General features: G+C 35.8%; 1 protein-coding gene across 2 annotated transcripts; it reads right to left on the bottom strand.

Moving 5' to 3' along the window:
• Nucleotides 1-3198: 3198 nt before the first annotated feature.
• Nucleotides 3199-16765, bottom strand: LOC131626218 (brefeldin A-inhibited guanine nucleotide-exchange protein 1-like). Of its 2 annotated transcripts, XM_058897048.1 has the most exons (11): nt 15510-16765; nt 14066-14383; nt 13339-13672; nt 12706-13128; nt 11866-12158; nt 9006-9279; nt 8129-8628; nt 6997-7318; nt 5910-6267; nt 4775-5433; nt 3199-4245 (listed from the first exon to the last, which is right to left on the bottom strand). In XM_058897048.1, the coding sequence occupies exons 1-11, from the start codon at nt 16535-16537 to the stop codon at nt 3637-3639; spliced, it is 5118 nt and encodes a 1705-aa protein (XP_058753031.1). In that variant the 5' UTR covers nt 16538-16765; the 3' UTR covers nt 3199-3636. The 2 variants fall into 2 exon arrangements, with proteins under 2 accessions (XP_058753031.1, XP_058753032.1); XM_058897049.1 differs by lacking the exon at nt 15510-16765 and having other exon boundaries at nt 3200-4245; nt 13339-13682; nt 14066-14245.
• Between the last annotated feature and the right edge of the window lie 13 nt (nt 16766-16778).

The raw sequence follows: 16778 nt of genomic DNA, 5'->3' as shown, positions 1-16778 counted from the left end.
CCTATTGAAGGATCTAGATATTCATAATCATTTTATAAGTGACAAGAGTATGCATTTTATGATGACATGCTGCAATGGGTTCATACAAAGGCTGCCAAACTTGGGTTTTGTGTTGTGATCGGAAGGTACGATAGTGATTCGGATAGATGAAGTGCATTTGTGACATTGAGATGCAAAATAAGTGGTAAATATATACTTCCTCTCAGAAATTTCAAACAAGATGAAATCAATTCAAGAAAATGTGAATGTCCATTTAAGTTGTATGGTTATCGGTTGGCAAATAATAAATGGATATTTAATGTGATATGTGGTTTACATAACCATGATTTATGTGCAAAGTTAGTCGGTCATCCAATTCCAAGAAGAGAAAGAATGTGTTTCCGACATGACATTGAATTTGGTACCTCCCAAAAACATACTTGCAACCTTGAACCGCAAAAGACTCGGGAATATCTCAAATGTCAAGCAAGTGTACAATAGGCGTTATCAATACAAATGAGTGCTTATGGGGATATAATCGGAATGCAACACCTCTTGAAATTTCTAGATGATAACAATTACGTATCTAGGCACCGAAGATGCGAGGATGGAGTAACAGTAAAAGAAATATATATTGGACTTATTTTAATTTCATAAAATTGTTCAATATGTTTCTCACTGTGTTTATAATTGATTCAACATATAAGAGTATCAAGAGGAAAAAGAGGAAAATTTTTGTATTTCTAGAGTGCGAAAAAGAGGAAAAAATTTGTTTGGGCTTTAGAGGTTTGTCGGTCAAAGTTGAAGGACCAAGAAGAAATACCGAAAGTAGTTATTACTGACCGCGATACCGCTTTAATGAATTTGGATGCAAAGGTATTTCCTACTTCTTATGCATTACTTTGTAGGTATCACATTACAAAGTGGGCGTTATTGTGGAGAAAATTCTGGATGCATGGTATGTTATAATAAATGCATCTAAAATAGTCATATATGATGATGTTGTTATACATTTCAGGAAGGTGTGCATGAAATATCATGATTTACTAAAATATGTTGAAAGCACAATTTTGGACCAGGTAAAAGAGAAGATTGTTTGTGCTTGGGATGATTAGGCTATGCACCTTGAAAATACAACAACAAATCGAGTTGAGTTTGATCATGCTTGTTTGAAGAATTGGTTGGGAAATAGTAAGGGTGATTTGTGTGCGGATTGAGAATTTGTGAATCAAATGATACAAAACCAGCATAATAAGATACAAAAATCATTTGGTCGTAGTATAACAGTGTTGGAACACACGTTCAAAGACAACACTCTATATTCTCATTTGATCGGCAACATATCTCGATGAGCTCTAAATTATATTTTTCACGAAGTCAAATGAGTTGGTAATTTAGGTTCAGATAGCTCAAACTATGGTTATGCACTGGTGAGAACATATGGTATTCCATTTGTTATATCTAAGAAGGTGAAACTTGATAGCCTGATATGAATGGACGAAGTCTGCAGTTATTGGAAGAGGCTCAGTTTTGATGATGGCGGTGTTATGAAAGACATTAAATCGAATATCTCCATCTTGATTGAATAGGAAGCGATACAAGAAATATTTTTAAAGGCCGATGACAACACGAAACTCCACATTAAAGAGCAATAGGGGAAGATTGCATTTCCGGGGACCAAGGACTTGAAACCATCCTCTCAACCGGTAAAAACAAAAGGAGCACCTAAGAAGGTCAAACCTACACCGAGTGGCAATTCAGCATTGAGGAGTCCATCATATTTTAAACATGTTGACAAACTTTTTCTTGATTCTCCGACTCCAGAATCTCAGAAAAGTGTTTTCAAAGGAGCTCGCATTAGCAAACCACCTCCTACGTCGCCTTCATGAAAAATTCCATTCATTGAGGAGATGTTGGTTTTTATGCACAATTACATTGAACGGATCGTCAATGTCAAAGGTGACGGTAACTGTGGTTTTCAGGTTGTTTCTGCTTTACTCGGCAAAGGGGAAGAGGATCACTCACTTGTTCGTCGTACTCTTATCCAAGAGTTGAGAAGCAATAAAGAGTTATATACACGGGTGTTTGGGAATAAAGAGAAAGTTGAAGAAATTTATCACTCTCTTGTACCTTGTATTAATGGACATGCACAGGAGGATTAATGAATGTGCTTCCTTGAGATGTTTCATCTCATAGAAAATGCGTATGAGAAAGTGTGTATTGATCTTACAAGATACAGTTTTTCAAAAACTTTTTACCCACTTCCCACTGCTCCACCATCAAATTCCAGTGATCGTATCATCTATGTTGGGTGGGTTTCAAATCTGCATCATTTTGTTCAAGTGTGTTTGAAATCGGGATGCCCTATACCACTTACATCGCCGGAGTGGGTTGCTCATTATACAATCAAATCTGAGACTTGGTCTGACTAATTTATTGAAAGGATGCAAGAGTACACCAAATTGAGCAAGATTGAAAAACAAAAAAAATAAAGAAAAGTCAAAGGGTGTATCACTTATAGATTTGACCGGCGACAATTATTTTGGTTAAGTAGTTATTTATCATTTTATTGTAAGTGGAATTTTATTAATATGTTATGATGTCTAATATATACATTTTGTAGTTTGTCAAAAAAAAAATTGCATGCAATACAAGTTTTTGTCTATTCTATTTCTGTTTGCAATGCCATGGAAGATTCCGAAAATACATCTTCGAAATAAAGGAATAAAGGGTGGTTCTGAAGTTACATTTCTGAACGTTTTCTGTCACAATATAGGATTTGGGAGGTCCATGTTTCCTCCAACTACTATAAATAGGCTCACTTGGCATATTGTTTCTTACCAAAAATCAAAATGAACATCATTTGACATCGCTGGAATTGTTCACTTTACCGACAATACACCAAAAAGTAACATTGATATCAACGTCCACCTGAATTTTATGATATCAATGGTATTTTGATTTTGTCAAATTGGTGTTTTTCAATTATGTTTTTCTACTTTCTGATATGCAAAATTTCAAAAATAACCATCCGACAGTATTATGGATTTACATCTCCGGAAAAATTAGTGTTTTAGTAAATATTTAGTGCACCGGAGATACATCTCTAAAATCCAAGTATTTTCGCGAATTGCACTAAAAAGTCATGGGGTGCATTAAGAAATTTTCTATATATTTTTGTTTTAAAAATCTTGGAAACAAAATCAACACACATGCTGAAAACATATAATATTGCATATTCCAACCCGCTCCTAAGGACATTAAATTAAATATTTCACAACTTTTTACCATCTCAACTTCATTGACAAAACTGCTTCTCAAACTATAAAAATAAGGTAATATTACTACAGTTGTACACAACAAAAAGTAAAGGCCCCTCCTCAACCTCAACTTCCTTTTCCCTCCCCTTTCAGAGTTTAAAACTAGATCGTGGCTAAATAACGGTGTCAGATTATATGTGATAACTCGTACTGCTGCTTTGATAGATTTATCATTTACATTATGGCACATATAATCACAAAAATTCAAAAGTAGCACGCCATAGCTGCAATGTTGGGTAAATTTAGATATGCCTATACAAATGGCCTGTGCCTCAACTTATAAAGAATTAGTCGACTAACACTCGACAACTTCCTTAAAAAAAATATGTCACAATTATCATTCCATTATAATGGGGCCTACAGATGAACGGAACATATTACTCAGGGCAAGCTGAACTTCTCCAGAGGTGTGTTCACTCCTCACAAGATCAACCAATAGTTGAAAGAACCGTGGAACATACTTCCGGAATGAATCTTTTTCCAGACCAGCCAAACCTTGCAGTGCTGAGATGACTAGAGATGTCCTAGCAGCTATTTCCTCTTTCTTTGTTGAACTCAGAGGGAGCTTTCTTCGTAGCACTGGCTGTGCGTCAGACTTGTGAAATGTGGATACAGAGCTTGCACAATTTAGATATATGTCTAATACATTTTCACATACACTTACTAACTCTTGTTCTAGATCTATCTCCTTGTGCACAAAATAATGATCGTCGTGTAAGTTTTGTAGAAAGTTGAGGTGATTTTGGAAGGCCTCGTTTTCAAAATGAACCACGGGCGGGGCAGATAATTCCAAGATAGAGCAAGCTTTTTGCAACTTTTTCAGCAGGATTGCCTCTCTGTTCAATTGTCGAGCATGCAAAGCAACTGATGAATATAATTCAATAAGGACTCTGATGTTGTCTGCTGATAAGGATTGCTGGTGTTTTCTGTATAGATCAGTTGTAACCTGTGATCAGAATACAAAAAGCTGCCGTCAAGATGAACTCATGCAAAGATGAAACTTATAAGTGATTGACTATTTTACATTATGAACTTCCATGCATGACAAAGATATGTTGACATAAGAGCAACCACCACAAAAATGGAGTGTTCAATCTCCCTATTTTACCCATGATATGGTGTGCAACCTGGCCATTAACAACGTGTGATCCGAGAAGATAAGGACAGAGCTGTATCAGGAAGGGGAGGCGAGTTGAATGGTGGCAATGACAATAAAAGACAGAGATACTGACAATGGTAGAGGGAAAACTAGGGTTTAGGAGGAAAGATTTTGTCATGCAAGTGAGAAGACAAGAATGGCGAAACAAAGTATAGCAACTAAAACTAACTCCATATCCTAAGGAAAGTAGCAAGCCTAGTTTATGATAGAGATGAAAAAAAAGACAGTTAAGGATAAATATCGACCACAAAGTATAAGAAAAGGACAAAATCTTATCATGCTTTTATGTTTAGTTGAGAAAGAGCAAGAAGTAAACCTGTAAAATAAGTAGCTGCATAGCAATATGATTCTTTGTTCTTGAGACAACATATGTGGCCGTTTGCAGATTGTCGTCATCAAACTCATCATTTGTCAAATCATGATCAGAAGACTGTGAAAATTTAAGTACTTCAATATTACTCATGGTTCTCAAAACCTTTATGAATCCAGGCACTGTTGATGTAGCTGCATCTTTCAAACACAGAAAAATCTCTTTCCATTCTTCTTCTGAAAGCCTGTTACCAAGGTCACCTGTGAGACGCACTAATCCAGCAACTCCAGTACTAGCTGGACCCTGAACAGGACTTCTAATGAACCCTGTCAGTACGGACACAACACCTGGTAGCTGAGACCTCACCATATCAAAGAAGGTGACAAATAAATCTATTAAACATTCTGCTGCTACCGGAGAAGTCTCAGAATCCCATGTGCCTCCTTCGGTATGCACAGATACTGAAGATGAACAATGACCCTCTGATATATTCATGTCTCGCTTTCCACATACCGAATTATATACAGGAAAAACAACAGAACAGAAAATGCTATTCCAAAATGTGCGTGAAAATAGATGACCATGATCCTTCAAAATGTTAAAAAGAACCTCCAAAGAACTCTTTTTGATAGCTGATCTTGGATCAGAAGTTAATTTTGACAACCCTGCAAAAGAAACAAAAAAATTTACTTCAAAACAGAAAGCACAGACAGGGTTTACAAAACAATTGACATATATCCTAACACAGAAAGACTGGGGTTATCCAATGCTGCACAGAGTGAATGGAAATAACTTCATGTTTACTTTTCTGACACTAACTAGGAGCTAAGAATACACAGATCTACCTTCTTTATTAAGAGAAGTGCAGTAGGCAACTCTGTTGACCTACTGCAGCAATCATCACTCGATTTTAACACAAAATTTAATGTAAAGCTTACAGATACATTATGGTAAGGGAAGCACCAACATGGTTACAACTTACAAGCAATAGACATCTCAGATTTATGCAGGCAATCAACCAAACAGATTACACAATTTATCGGGGCAAGAATTTGCTTTACTGTCCCTCATGCGTAGTGGTGTAGAAACTGTACAAAACATCTTGCCCCATAGCAATTAATAGCATGTGAAGGCATCTTACCTGATAATAAAGGAATCCAAAAGGACACGTGATCATCGTTATCGGTAAGAGCTTGTACATCAGAAACACCATTTGTTAATATAACTGATGAGCCATCAGCACTACTCTTCTTATTGCATACAAGTCCTCCATCAGCAAGTCTGACTGCACAGAAACGAAGAAATGCAATTGCATTGAGGCTAACATCACTATTGAACCGGCTATTCGTAAATGTCAAAAGGCATCCAACACAATCAGTGAAGGTTGTTGTTTCCGTCTCAGTAATATAAGGAAAATATTCACGCACTATTTTCTCCATAGTCTCAAAGGCTAACAATACAATATTCTTCCGCTCATCAGCTGCCGCAGCTGTAAAAACCTGAGACAAGAAAATTGCATGATAAGTCCAAATATTTCCATGCCTTAAACTATCAAATCCTTACAATAAGACATGCATATGATTACAATTTTGGTCTTTTATATGAAGCCCATATCTGAGCATTATGTAATAGGTGAACGTACTACATGTCATTGCATCAAAAATTTGTTGAATATTAAACTTCTATGTTGTTCTAGATTGTCGAAAAACCATTAATAGTTAGACTACATAAGTGTTCTTCATGCCCTTTTTCTTGTTTGTATCCATTTTTCTTTTTAACAAGTTTAAAGTGTGCAACTTTTATTGACAATTTTACAATTTTAGTGTTAAGGTTATTAGAATATGCTTTGGACTTCCTAATTTACCAACACACCAAAAAAAAGAGAGAGAGGTGTTCAAACATATATTATGTGTATAAGTATTTCTGCATTATCCTTACTAGAAATGCTTATATAACAAACTTTAGATTTTAAGAAATGCAATAAGGAGGATTTCTTCCTAAACCCCTTTTTGTTCAAATATGTAACTTAAATATATGCTCAAATACAGAAGAAAAAAAAGCATGCATAATCAAATGTAAAGAATAATAAACAAACACAAATTTTCTGTCTTATTTAATTTTGCTTTTTGTCACTAAACAGATACAGTTCAGCAATACTTGACGATTTAAAACTTGAACTTCCTACCAAATAATTTAAAACCATGACCAAAGCTATAACTTCAACATACCATAAAAACACTTTTCCAGCCAGATTTCACATTACTGACACGGCTAAGGACCATCTGTGAAATACAGCGAACTATTAATTCTCTAATTTCAGTTGAGTTGCTTTTCTGCATGACAATCACAAATGGTCTGAGAAATTCATTCTGGAAGTTATAATTAGCCAGCTCCTCGCGCTCCAAAAATTTCATTGCAAGTTGTCGTAGTGAATCTATCGCAAAAATTGCAACTGACAGGTTTTCTGACAATCCAACTGACACAAAGAAGTCGGATAGAACATTCCATATGCGAGACCATACTAATCTAATGCGGTTCATATTATAATGCCTGCAAATGTAATCATATTCTGTTCATAACTTAAAACAAATTGAATTTCAGTTAAGAATTTTAATCACCTGTGTGCAAGAGAAGAGAACTTAAAAACATCAACTATTAAAGAAGAGAATTTAACAATGAACATAAGTATTTACTGTCGGAGATATGAATTCATTCTTGAGTTACACCAAACATTTGGTCCTTGATATGGTATTAGAACATCAAGGACCTAGTAGTTAGGTAGGATGCCAACATAAAACTGGCATGTACATTGTCTGTACAGCTGACACTAACTAACTGATACATCAGCTTAACTAAGTGTTAAAATATATACTCTCATACAGGCCACACCTTCAATCGGCGACACTAAATTTTCCGAATAGCAGCCACCAGTAGCTTCTCACCACCACTATAGCACACTATTAACAAAGAAATTTTTTTTTTCTTTGGGCGTTCATTCAAACATAACAAAAAGAATATCACAAACCTTGGACCATGGAGATTGAACAGACTGAAAACTCAAATCTTCCATCTACTAAATCATTTAACTTACTTGTAAAAGACAATACTATTTCAAGAAAACATAAAAGGCCCAAGCCAAATCTTAATTGCTCTCTTGTAAATTTCATCTTTCATTTATTACCATTGTAATTTCCATGTATATAAGTTAAGCAAGCATGCTGCTGAGTGCTAAGCAATTCAAGAACATTCAGCAAAACCCTACTTTTCTGTTTATTGTTTTTCACAAAAATATTACTTAAAGAGGACTTAATGTTGCAAAAAAGAGCACCACCTATCGCATATAAGGGGAAAGAAACTTACGCAATTTCTACTATTTTAGTGAGGCCAAATACACGAGGGTCTGTTGGAGACTGTAACTCGGAGATGGAAACTTTGCAAAGAGCTTTCACAAATGCTACTATTGCTTCGCCATTCAACCCTTGACTATGAGCAAAGACATGGTTCAATTCAAAGTTTCCAATTTGATCCAGTAGATTCAAGTTAGAGATGAAACTATTTATCTGTTCCGGTGTTACCAATGTAGAGGGTTTTCCCCCAACACTTGTACTATCATATGGACTCCCACGAACGATAGCCATCATGGCTGGATTCTGGAGAGTTCCTTTCTTGAAAGAAGAGAAAGCTAATGTTTTTGGTGTTCTTTCCTCTGTTTCAGAATTAGCTGAAGTGAAGAAGGTTGCATCACTTGGAGCGCCCTCACCTAACAATTGCAAATGCTCAATTCGGGAGAGGCATGTTAATATGTGTTCCCATGCTTCTTGTAGATGATCACCGTCTTCAATAGCAATCGATATTATTGCCTGTAGAAAATTAAGATGTAGAATATATATAAGCAAGATATATGCATCATATAAAATGAGTCACATGCATGATAAATGCAAAACAAAAAAGAATGTAATAGCCGCATTATATTATCAAAAAGGATTTCGAATAGAAGCAACCCATTCATTACTTCTTTCTTATATAATTACAATATTGCTAGAATGAGATCAATATATGATTTACTAATCAAAAGCTCAAAACATCATTAAAATAACAGTGACAGCATGTATTTTGAGGTTTGATTTGTTGTGCCTATAGGCACTGTAAGGATGGGGAAAAAAAGTCATTATACATGTTGGTGGAGAATAATTTGCTTGGAGTAGTTTCAGCAACAACCAAACTAAGATTCATTCACCTTGACAGCATCAACATTTTTCTGTTTCATATCACCAGCACAATGCAGATAAGTAAATTTGGCAACAGATGTAACAAAAGCATCCCTTTGAGTCTGCATGCCCATCACAGCAGTAATATGCACAGCATGTCGAAATCCCTGTAAGGATTGAGAAGTAGCTACCCTGTCATCACTCTGGTCAAGTGTTACACTGAATGCAGCCAGCATAGGACCCCAACATACTTCCACCATAAACCTCAATATAGCCACGTCTGTGACAACATGATAAGCCGATCTGCAACAAGAGATAAATAGAATGTCTTACTAGGGAAACAAATTGATGGATGTGAGTCACTTATTTCATAAATAATCTAGCGGATAGCGAAGAAGAAAAGAAAATGCACAAATGGAAAGGATGTACGATGCAGAGCCAATATACAATCACAAATACTCTCTCTGTAACAAGTTAAAAGGAAATTTTGGCTCATTAACTAGCAACAAAATATATGTAAAAGTGGACTCTTTTCTTCATATTTACTGATATTAACCTAAAAATGGCCTTTAGTTAATTTTAGTTTCAATAAACTAATTAATTGAAACAAGTTTTCATAAGATTAGTGCTTCTAATGGATAGTTGAACAGTCATTGAAGAATAAAGGATAGTATTCATAGTATTTAATATTTGATAGGATCCTAGTTTCCTTAGATAGCTCATTCTATCTTAATTTCATCCTAATATTATGTGATTTTGATTAATTTGTCTCTTGTATACTTGTAAATCTCTTATGAATAGTATGAGAAAGAACCGAATTAATTTGGCTAAAACAATTACCTTGAGTTTGGTTTGGGAAGCTTAGTAGAGTTATCTTTCAATTTGGCATGATTTGTCATTGTTATTACATGTGATGATGAAGAAGGCATTAAACAACTGAAGCAACACTTGTTTAGACATTTTAAGACCAAAGATATTGGTCATTTGCAATATTTTCTTGTAATTGAGTTGCTCGATCAAAAACAAGTATTGCCATTTCTTCAGAGGAAATATGTTCTTAACATTTTGAAGAAAAGAGGGATGCTTCATTGAAAGTCTGTCAGTACTCTTATGGACCCGAATGTGAAGCTTATACCTAATGAGGAGGAGCCCTATCAAGACCCCAATCGGTATCCAATATTAGTTGGGTATTTAAACTACCCCACTATGACCATGCCAAAACATTTCATTTCCAGTTAGTGTCAGTAGTCAGTTTCTCAATTCACCGTGTTAGTCTTTGAAATGCAATCGCTCGGATCCTAAGATACATCAAGGGATCACTACGAAAAGGGCTTCTTTATATGGACGGCCCCACTAATATTCTTGGATATTCTGATGCAGGGTCAAGCACCGAAGCAGAATACAGTGTTATGGCTAATGCAACTTGTGAACTTGTATGGTTAAGGAATTTGCTTCAGGAGCTTAAGTTTTTGGGAGATAGCTCCTATGGAACTTGCTTGTGACAACCAAACAGCTTTCCACCACTCGTCAAATACAATCTTTTATGAGAAACTCAATTTGTAGAGGTTGATTGCCATTTCATTTGGGAGAAGATTTTATCGAGCGTCAACAAGACTTCCTTTATGGGGTCCTAGGATTGCTTACATATGTAACGGGCTTGATGCATCTGACATATATGTTCAAGCTAGTGACATATATGTTCCAGCTTGAGGGGGAGTTTATTATTAGATTTATTCGATAGGATATCCTAGTTTCCGTAGATAGCTTATTATGTCTTAATTTCATCCTAATATTAAGGGATTGTGATTACTTTGCCTCTTGTATATATACTTGTAAATCTCATATGAATAATATGAGAAAAGATCGATTCAAATGATAGCATATGCTTTCTTTGAAAATTGGCCGATCTTGAATAAGTTTAGCAAATTCAACCGGCACCAAGTTTAAGTCCAGGAAACAAAATTGTGAAAGTAAACTAGAACATTAACAAAGAGTTAAAAAAATTGTGCCGAAAACCTTAGTTGAAATGAAAAGCTGAGGAAGATAAGAAGTTCAAAAAAATTCTGTTGAAAATTTAGAAGGAAGATGCTTTCTTGATAGCAAATACTTAATGGTGAGAACATGAAAAAAGTTTGATTTTCATATTAAATGTCCAATTTTTTTATGAAATTAAAAAAATGAAGCGTAATTTAGGTAATAAAGTTGATTTTTTTAAAAGTTTAATAGAGGTAAATGAGAATAACTAATTATCTTAATGTGTGTGAAGTAGTTGATTTTTCTAATAATTTGTTGGGGAGAGTATACATAAACAACTAGTCAGCAACAACAATATCATTTCATTAATCATCTCTGCAGATATATCACTATAACTTTCTTAAGCCTCCCAAAACCCTCATACACTCATGACCAAGACCCTTCGCTAGGTTATCAGGCTCTCCAACTTATTTCAAAGCATATCGCCAACTTAAGTATGTGATAAGAATAGACGCTTATCACATTTCTTTGTACAAGTGTTGGCTATAAGAAAAGTTAAAGTTAAAGCAACATAAACAAAAGTTGTATACTTACTTCCCAAGATCTAATCCCCATGCAAACCCCCGATATTCTATAAATACTCTCACCCAAAGACCCCATTAAGATCTACTAGGAGAATCTTTTTCTTAAAATGGTATTGCCTGACCTAAATCTTACGAATTGTCCCAAAGTATGTGTTCAATAAAAGACATCTGGTGAAAGATTCAAGGTAGCTTAGTTAAGTGAAAATCTATATAAATCAAACAAACAGCACGCATTCTATACGGAAAAAGGGTTTATCAGGTATAGTCTTGCAACTGAAAAATTCCACAAAAACAATCCAAACATTGAGTAATGTTGAATATCTTAGCTTACTCTGATTTTCGTGAATTTGATTTGAACTGCTCCTGAATATGCCGAATGAGAAGCCCATTTGCACCCACTGCTTTTTCCTCATTTTGCTTCCAGTTCACAAGATTGAGTATACCATCCAATCCCAGCAATCTATTAAAGCTATTTTCTTGCTTACCCTGAGGTGCAGAAGAATCAGCCTTCATCTTAATTTCGTTTCTAACAATTTTATCATAAAGGGCCCCAAGATATTCCTCTGGTAAATCCTTTCCATCATCAATTCCTCGGTTGTTTCGGATAAAATCAGCCTTTGTCATCTGAAAAGCCATTAACACAGAATGTGCACAAAATCCCGGTCAAACCCATATCCAACACCTTAGAATCACAAAACAATATATCCTGAATTTGTATTGTCAATTGTAGAAGAATTACAATTGATGTAACTTATTATTATTCATTACCTTAGAATCACAAAATAAGATATCCTGAATTTGCAATGTCAATTGTGTAAAAGAATTAAAATCATACTTTGTCAAAATCAATTACAAAAGTTTATAACACATGCTAGCTCGTCATGTTCACTCAGATTCCTTAACACAAATGATGTAATTATTTATCATTATTATCACAGACCTAGTTAAGAAGATAAAAGAAATAGAAAGAGGAAACAATTTATATTTTAAAGATTATTGAAAATACTGAATTGCATTGCTCTGTTGGATAGTTCTGCATGGTACAAAACATATTTTTTAATTTTCATCGGTCAAATAATTTGGAAAAGAATGCTCAGAGTGAGCATGTCACATAGCATACTCAAACCATTGAGCCTTAGACATAAATATTGAAGATTAAGTTGGGGCAAACCTTATCTTTCACCATATTATTATGAGCGTCTGTATTAAGCATTATTACAGAGTAAGCAAGAACGTAGGCTGTATCTGCACTGCTGAAAGAACTAGGGCTGCATTTACAAAAGCGCTCAGCAAACTTCTCCATAATGCGATCAATTTTCTGTGCCTCACCAGGCAACCTAAAGCCCTGAAGAAAAAACCGTATAGCTTCACCAAAGTCCATCCCTTTGAAGTTAAAGGAATCTACATAAGCATGCATAACTTTCAGAGAAAAATCCTCCCTTTCCCCCAAATAGTCACCAATCTTGGCCTCGTCAAGGCCACCAGTATTCTTAAGGAACAGAGCCACTTCTTCTGGAGAACTACCAATTTTTTTGTTGCTTATCAAGAATTCAACACCCTTGGAAGGTTTTCTGTTAAAAAGTGATATACCTTTCTGCATTTAACCCAGAAATGCATCAGCACATAATATGGAAATATTAAGCTAAGGAAGATGAAATTATGCATGAATTGAACCCATTATTGGAGCATGAGGGGAGATGAAAAATAATTAGACATAACACAGATATGTTTTTTGTGTAAAATGAAGCGATCATTTCTCAATGCTATGTATATATGATACTTAGCAATATGACAATATAACAACCTGAAGCTCAGCTTTATATAACCGACGCTGCTCTAATGTGGCGGCGTCTGAAAATTCAGAATTTCCATCGGGGTGTAGCTCAAGATCAGAAACATTTCCGTCTTCTCCATTCAGAGTTAGCGGACTCTCTCCTACGCTGGTGCTTTCAGGGCTCTTTACAAGATCCAAGTCTCCTGGCCTTATCTGCTGGTCCATCCATGCTCCCATTGACTTAATGATGCTGACCAAGCAATTCACAGATTCATGTCGGAAAGTAATATCTTGTGCTGGAGACAAAGATGTGGTCGACCCCGTAGGTGGTCCCAAAGCAGTTTTTAGAAGACCATTGACTATCCTGCAAATATCTAAGGAATTATAAGTGTTTAAATACTAAAACATGATGCAGAAATCAAACATAAATAAAGGAAATATGAACTTTGGTGAAGTTGTATTGGAGCCCCATGTTGTCCAGGTTCCTGAATATGTCGAGTTAACTGCTGCCAACACTGTTTGTAGGCTAAAAGACGTATAATATAGGCTAAAAAAGGTACTATGTGGGCCAAAACAATTACCATGAGTGTGGTTTGGAAGATCCACAAAAGTTGTGGTAAGTTTAGGCTTCAGACAAAGCCAAAGAGACCATACTCTATTTATCAAACACTCTAAATCAAGGAGAGTAACGGTGTTATTGGTGCATGTGGACATTGTCAAGAGATAACGACAGCAAAATATTACTAAAGCATGATACCTTTCAAATATGTTTGAAGCATCCACATCACAATCATAATTAACAAAAATGTCAATAATAATCTGAGGATCTTGGGATAATTTGTCCAATAAGTTCAGGACAGTCATTTTCTGCAGAAAACTGGGCTGAAGCACATTCTCAAGTACTCGGAGGATAAGCATGGGAAAAAACATGCCGATTTCTTTTTTCAAGCATGATCTATATTTTGATAACAAGTTCATGAAAATGGAACACTGGAGCTGAAAAATGGCCATTGCTGAAAGAGCGCTGTTCTTTAATAATGACAAGCAAAGATACTGCTTGATGCCATTGAGAAACCTGCACTATGTAAAAGAAAATATAGATGACATAAATATTGATTATCAATTATATAGGAAAACGAAAGATCTTGGGGGAATTAACCCCTTTATGTTTGTGAAATAAATATACTCCAACACTCGGGATAAAATAGAAACAGAAACTTCAAGATTCAACCAGTAATGAAAGATACAAAACTGTAGCAAGGCTGTACAGTCTCTCTTTATATAACAAATTGCAACCCCTTTAAACTATGTTTGAGAGTTTGGAGGAGAGGAGAGGAAAGGGCTTTAGGGGAGGGGAGGAGGGCAAAATAGAGAGAAACCTTATACTTTATTTGAGAGTGATTTTGTAAAGAATAATAAATAAATACTTATGATTAATATATTTTTTATTGAGTATTATAACAAAATAAATTGAATTTAAAGAATTTATCTAAGTTATCCTAAACCCCCCAAAATCTTCCTCCAATACATTTTTTTAGTTCTACCAAATTAGATAATATTGCATTATGAAGAAATTTTGAAGTTCTCCCCTCCTAAACTCTCAAACAAACCCTAAGTACAAACATGCGCAGTAACGAGTTTACAGGCGAAGAGATTTTTTAAGACAGATGTGTATGCCACTTTGACCAAACACACCAAGGGACTACTGCCAACATGTAATAACATTTTCAACCAAACGCTATTGTCTATTTTTAGTTTTTTTTACCAAAAAACCAAACTCGTTCCAAAGTAAAGGACATATCAAGCATTCTCCAGGAACCTCAAAAAGATTGTTCCAAAGAAAAGTAGTGACCTTATAATTTAAGAGATATGGATCTGCATTCTGCGCAAAATCAATTGTCGTAAGTAACCCTGTTAACATGGAGTTTTTGTGCACATAAAAATGACCTTGTGACTTTCAGTTAGGTCTGTTGGGAAGGTTTACAAGAAAACATTCCAAAAATAAAATAAGTTCAAACACAATTGGTCATAATACACTAGTATCTCTATTAACTCTCAACAAAAATGAAAGTCTAGATTCTTAAAAAAAAAAACCTGAATAGAACTTTCAGTCCATAATGTCTGAGTCATGCGTACAGATGAAATAATTAGATTCACTTCAACAATTAGTTTTTGCAAGTGAAGAGTAAGATAGTACTTGCCTTTCATTGGCGCGCCATATGGAGCCGCCATTATCCATGACCACCTTTAGGAGCTCCAAGGACAAAATTTTGCCTCTCAAGAGGATCCGGTCGTCAGGGTGCTGCTGAGATGAGAATTTCATAGACAATTTGCACAAATTTTTAAAAAGAAGAAAACCGTCCTCCCTTATTTTACTTCCATCAGGTCCAGGTTCAGTATCTGTAGAGGTTTCATCTACTTCTTTGGGCAAGGGTTTGGGGGGCAAGGGTGGGGTGGGTTTGGATATTTCGAGAGAAGATGGTTTGAGAGGAAGGCCCTGAGTAGCCTCCATGACTTCATTGATCAAATTTTGGCAAAAATGTATGGAATTACCCTCGTTTAAATTCTTATCTGTGAATTCCAATAGTTCACTAACAGAAACCTTTTTAATGGAAACATCCATGGAGTCTTCCTCGACTCTGGTGAAAACAATAGTGATGATCTGGGCAAGAACGGACTTGGCACAGATCTGATTAGTTCCGTTTACCCCGCCTAGGTAGACATTATAACAAGTTCTAACAATCTGAACCAAAGAATCTCCCCGGATGAGAATGCAGGGGGATCTTACAGCAGAAAGCAGGACTCTGAGCACGCCCAACTCGATAGCCTCCTCGCCAAGGCCACTGGACTTACATATGGCATCAATTATATTGAAAACAACGGGCTGTGAATTATCGATCTCGCCGCAGACAAGACCAAGAGAGAGGAGTTTAAAGGTGCATTCAAGAGCAGGCTCAACAACCTTAGCGTAAGCAGAGTCAAGGGCGAGATATAGAGGTTGAAGGACATATTCGGCATCTGAGGAGGAGAGACCTAAAAGAGGGGATTTAGGATCGCATTGAGAATTGGAGGAGTCGGAGATGGATTCAAGTTTGTCGAGGGTGGATTTGCAGGAGGAGACAAGTTGAGAGTGCTTACGCCAGGCGGCATTCTTAATGATCTTGTCAAGTGATGGACCAAGGACTCTGCCACATCTTGAAGGACCTCCCAGGGATTGAGATGCGGACATTTCTTTCAAAGATCAAGATCAAGATGAAGATGAAGATTATAGATTGGAATTGGATCGCATATAATTAATTGACTGATCTGTGTTTGTCATAAATGCGACCATGTCAATTCAGCTGCCTGGAGATTGAGATTGAGATTTCAATTTCAATTTCAAATTAGCTAGCTGCGTTCATGGAGCAGAATCAAAACATTGCTCCGTCAATAGGCTCTTTGGTCTACGTTTCTGCATAAATAAATAAATC

The sequence above is a fragment of the Vicia villosa genome, unplaced genomic scaffold (genome assembly GCF_029867415.1).
Source record: "Vicia villosa cultivar HV-30 ecotype Madison, WI unplaced genomic scaffold, Vvil1.0 ctg.000274F_1_1, whole genome shotgun sequence".
NCBI lineage: Eukaryota > Viridiplantae > Streptophyta > Magnoliopsida > Fabales > Fabaceae > Vicia > Vicia villosa.
Note: the sequence above shows the minus strand (reverse complement) of the source record. Positions and strands in the feature narration are given on the sequence as shown.

What these genes read in the sequence shown, in the direction of transcription:
- LOC131626218 (XM_058897048.1), bottom strand. Translation starts at nt 16,537, where the DNA reads ATGTCCGCATCTCAATCCCTGGGAGGTCCTTCAAGATGTGGCAGAGTC. An exon ending in AAAATGTTGATGCTGTCAAG is followed by an intron (nt 8,629 to 9,005) that starts GTGAATGAATCT and finishes AATTTTCTACAG; the next exon opens with GCAATAATATCGATTGCTAT. An exon ending in TGCAGCTACTTATTTTACAG is followed by an intron (nt 4,246 to 4,774) that starts GTTTACTTCTTG and finishes TTCTGATCACAG; the next exon opens with GTTACAACTGATCTATACAG.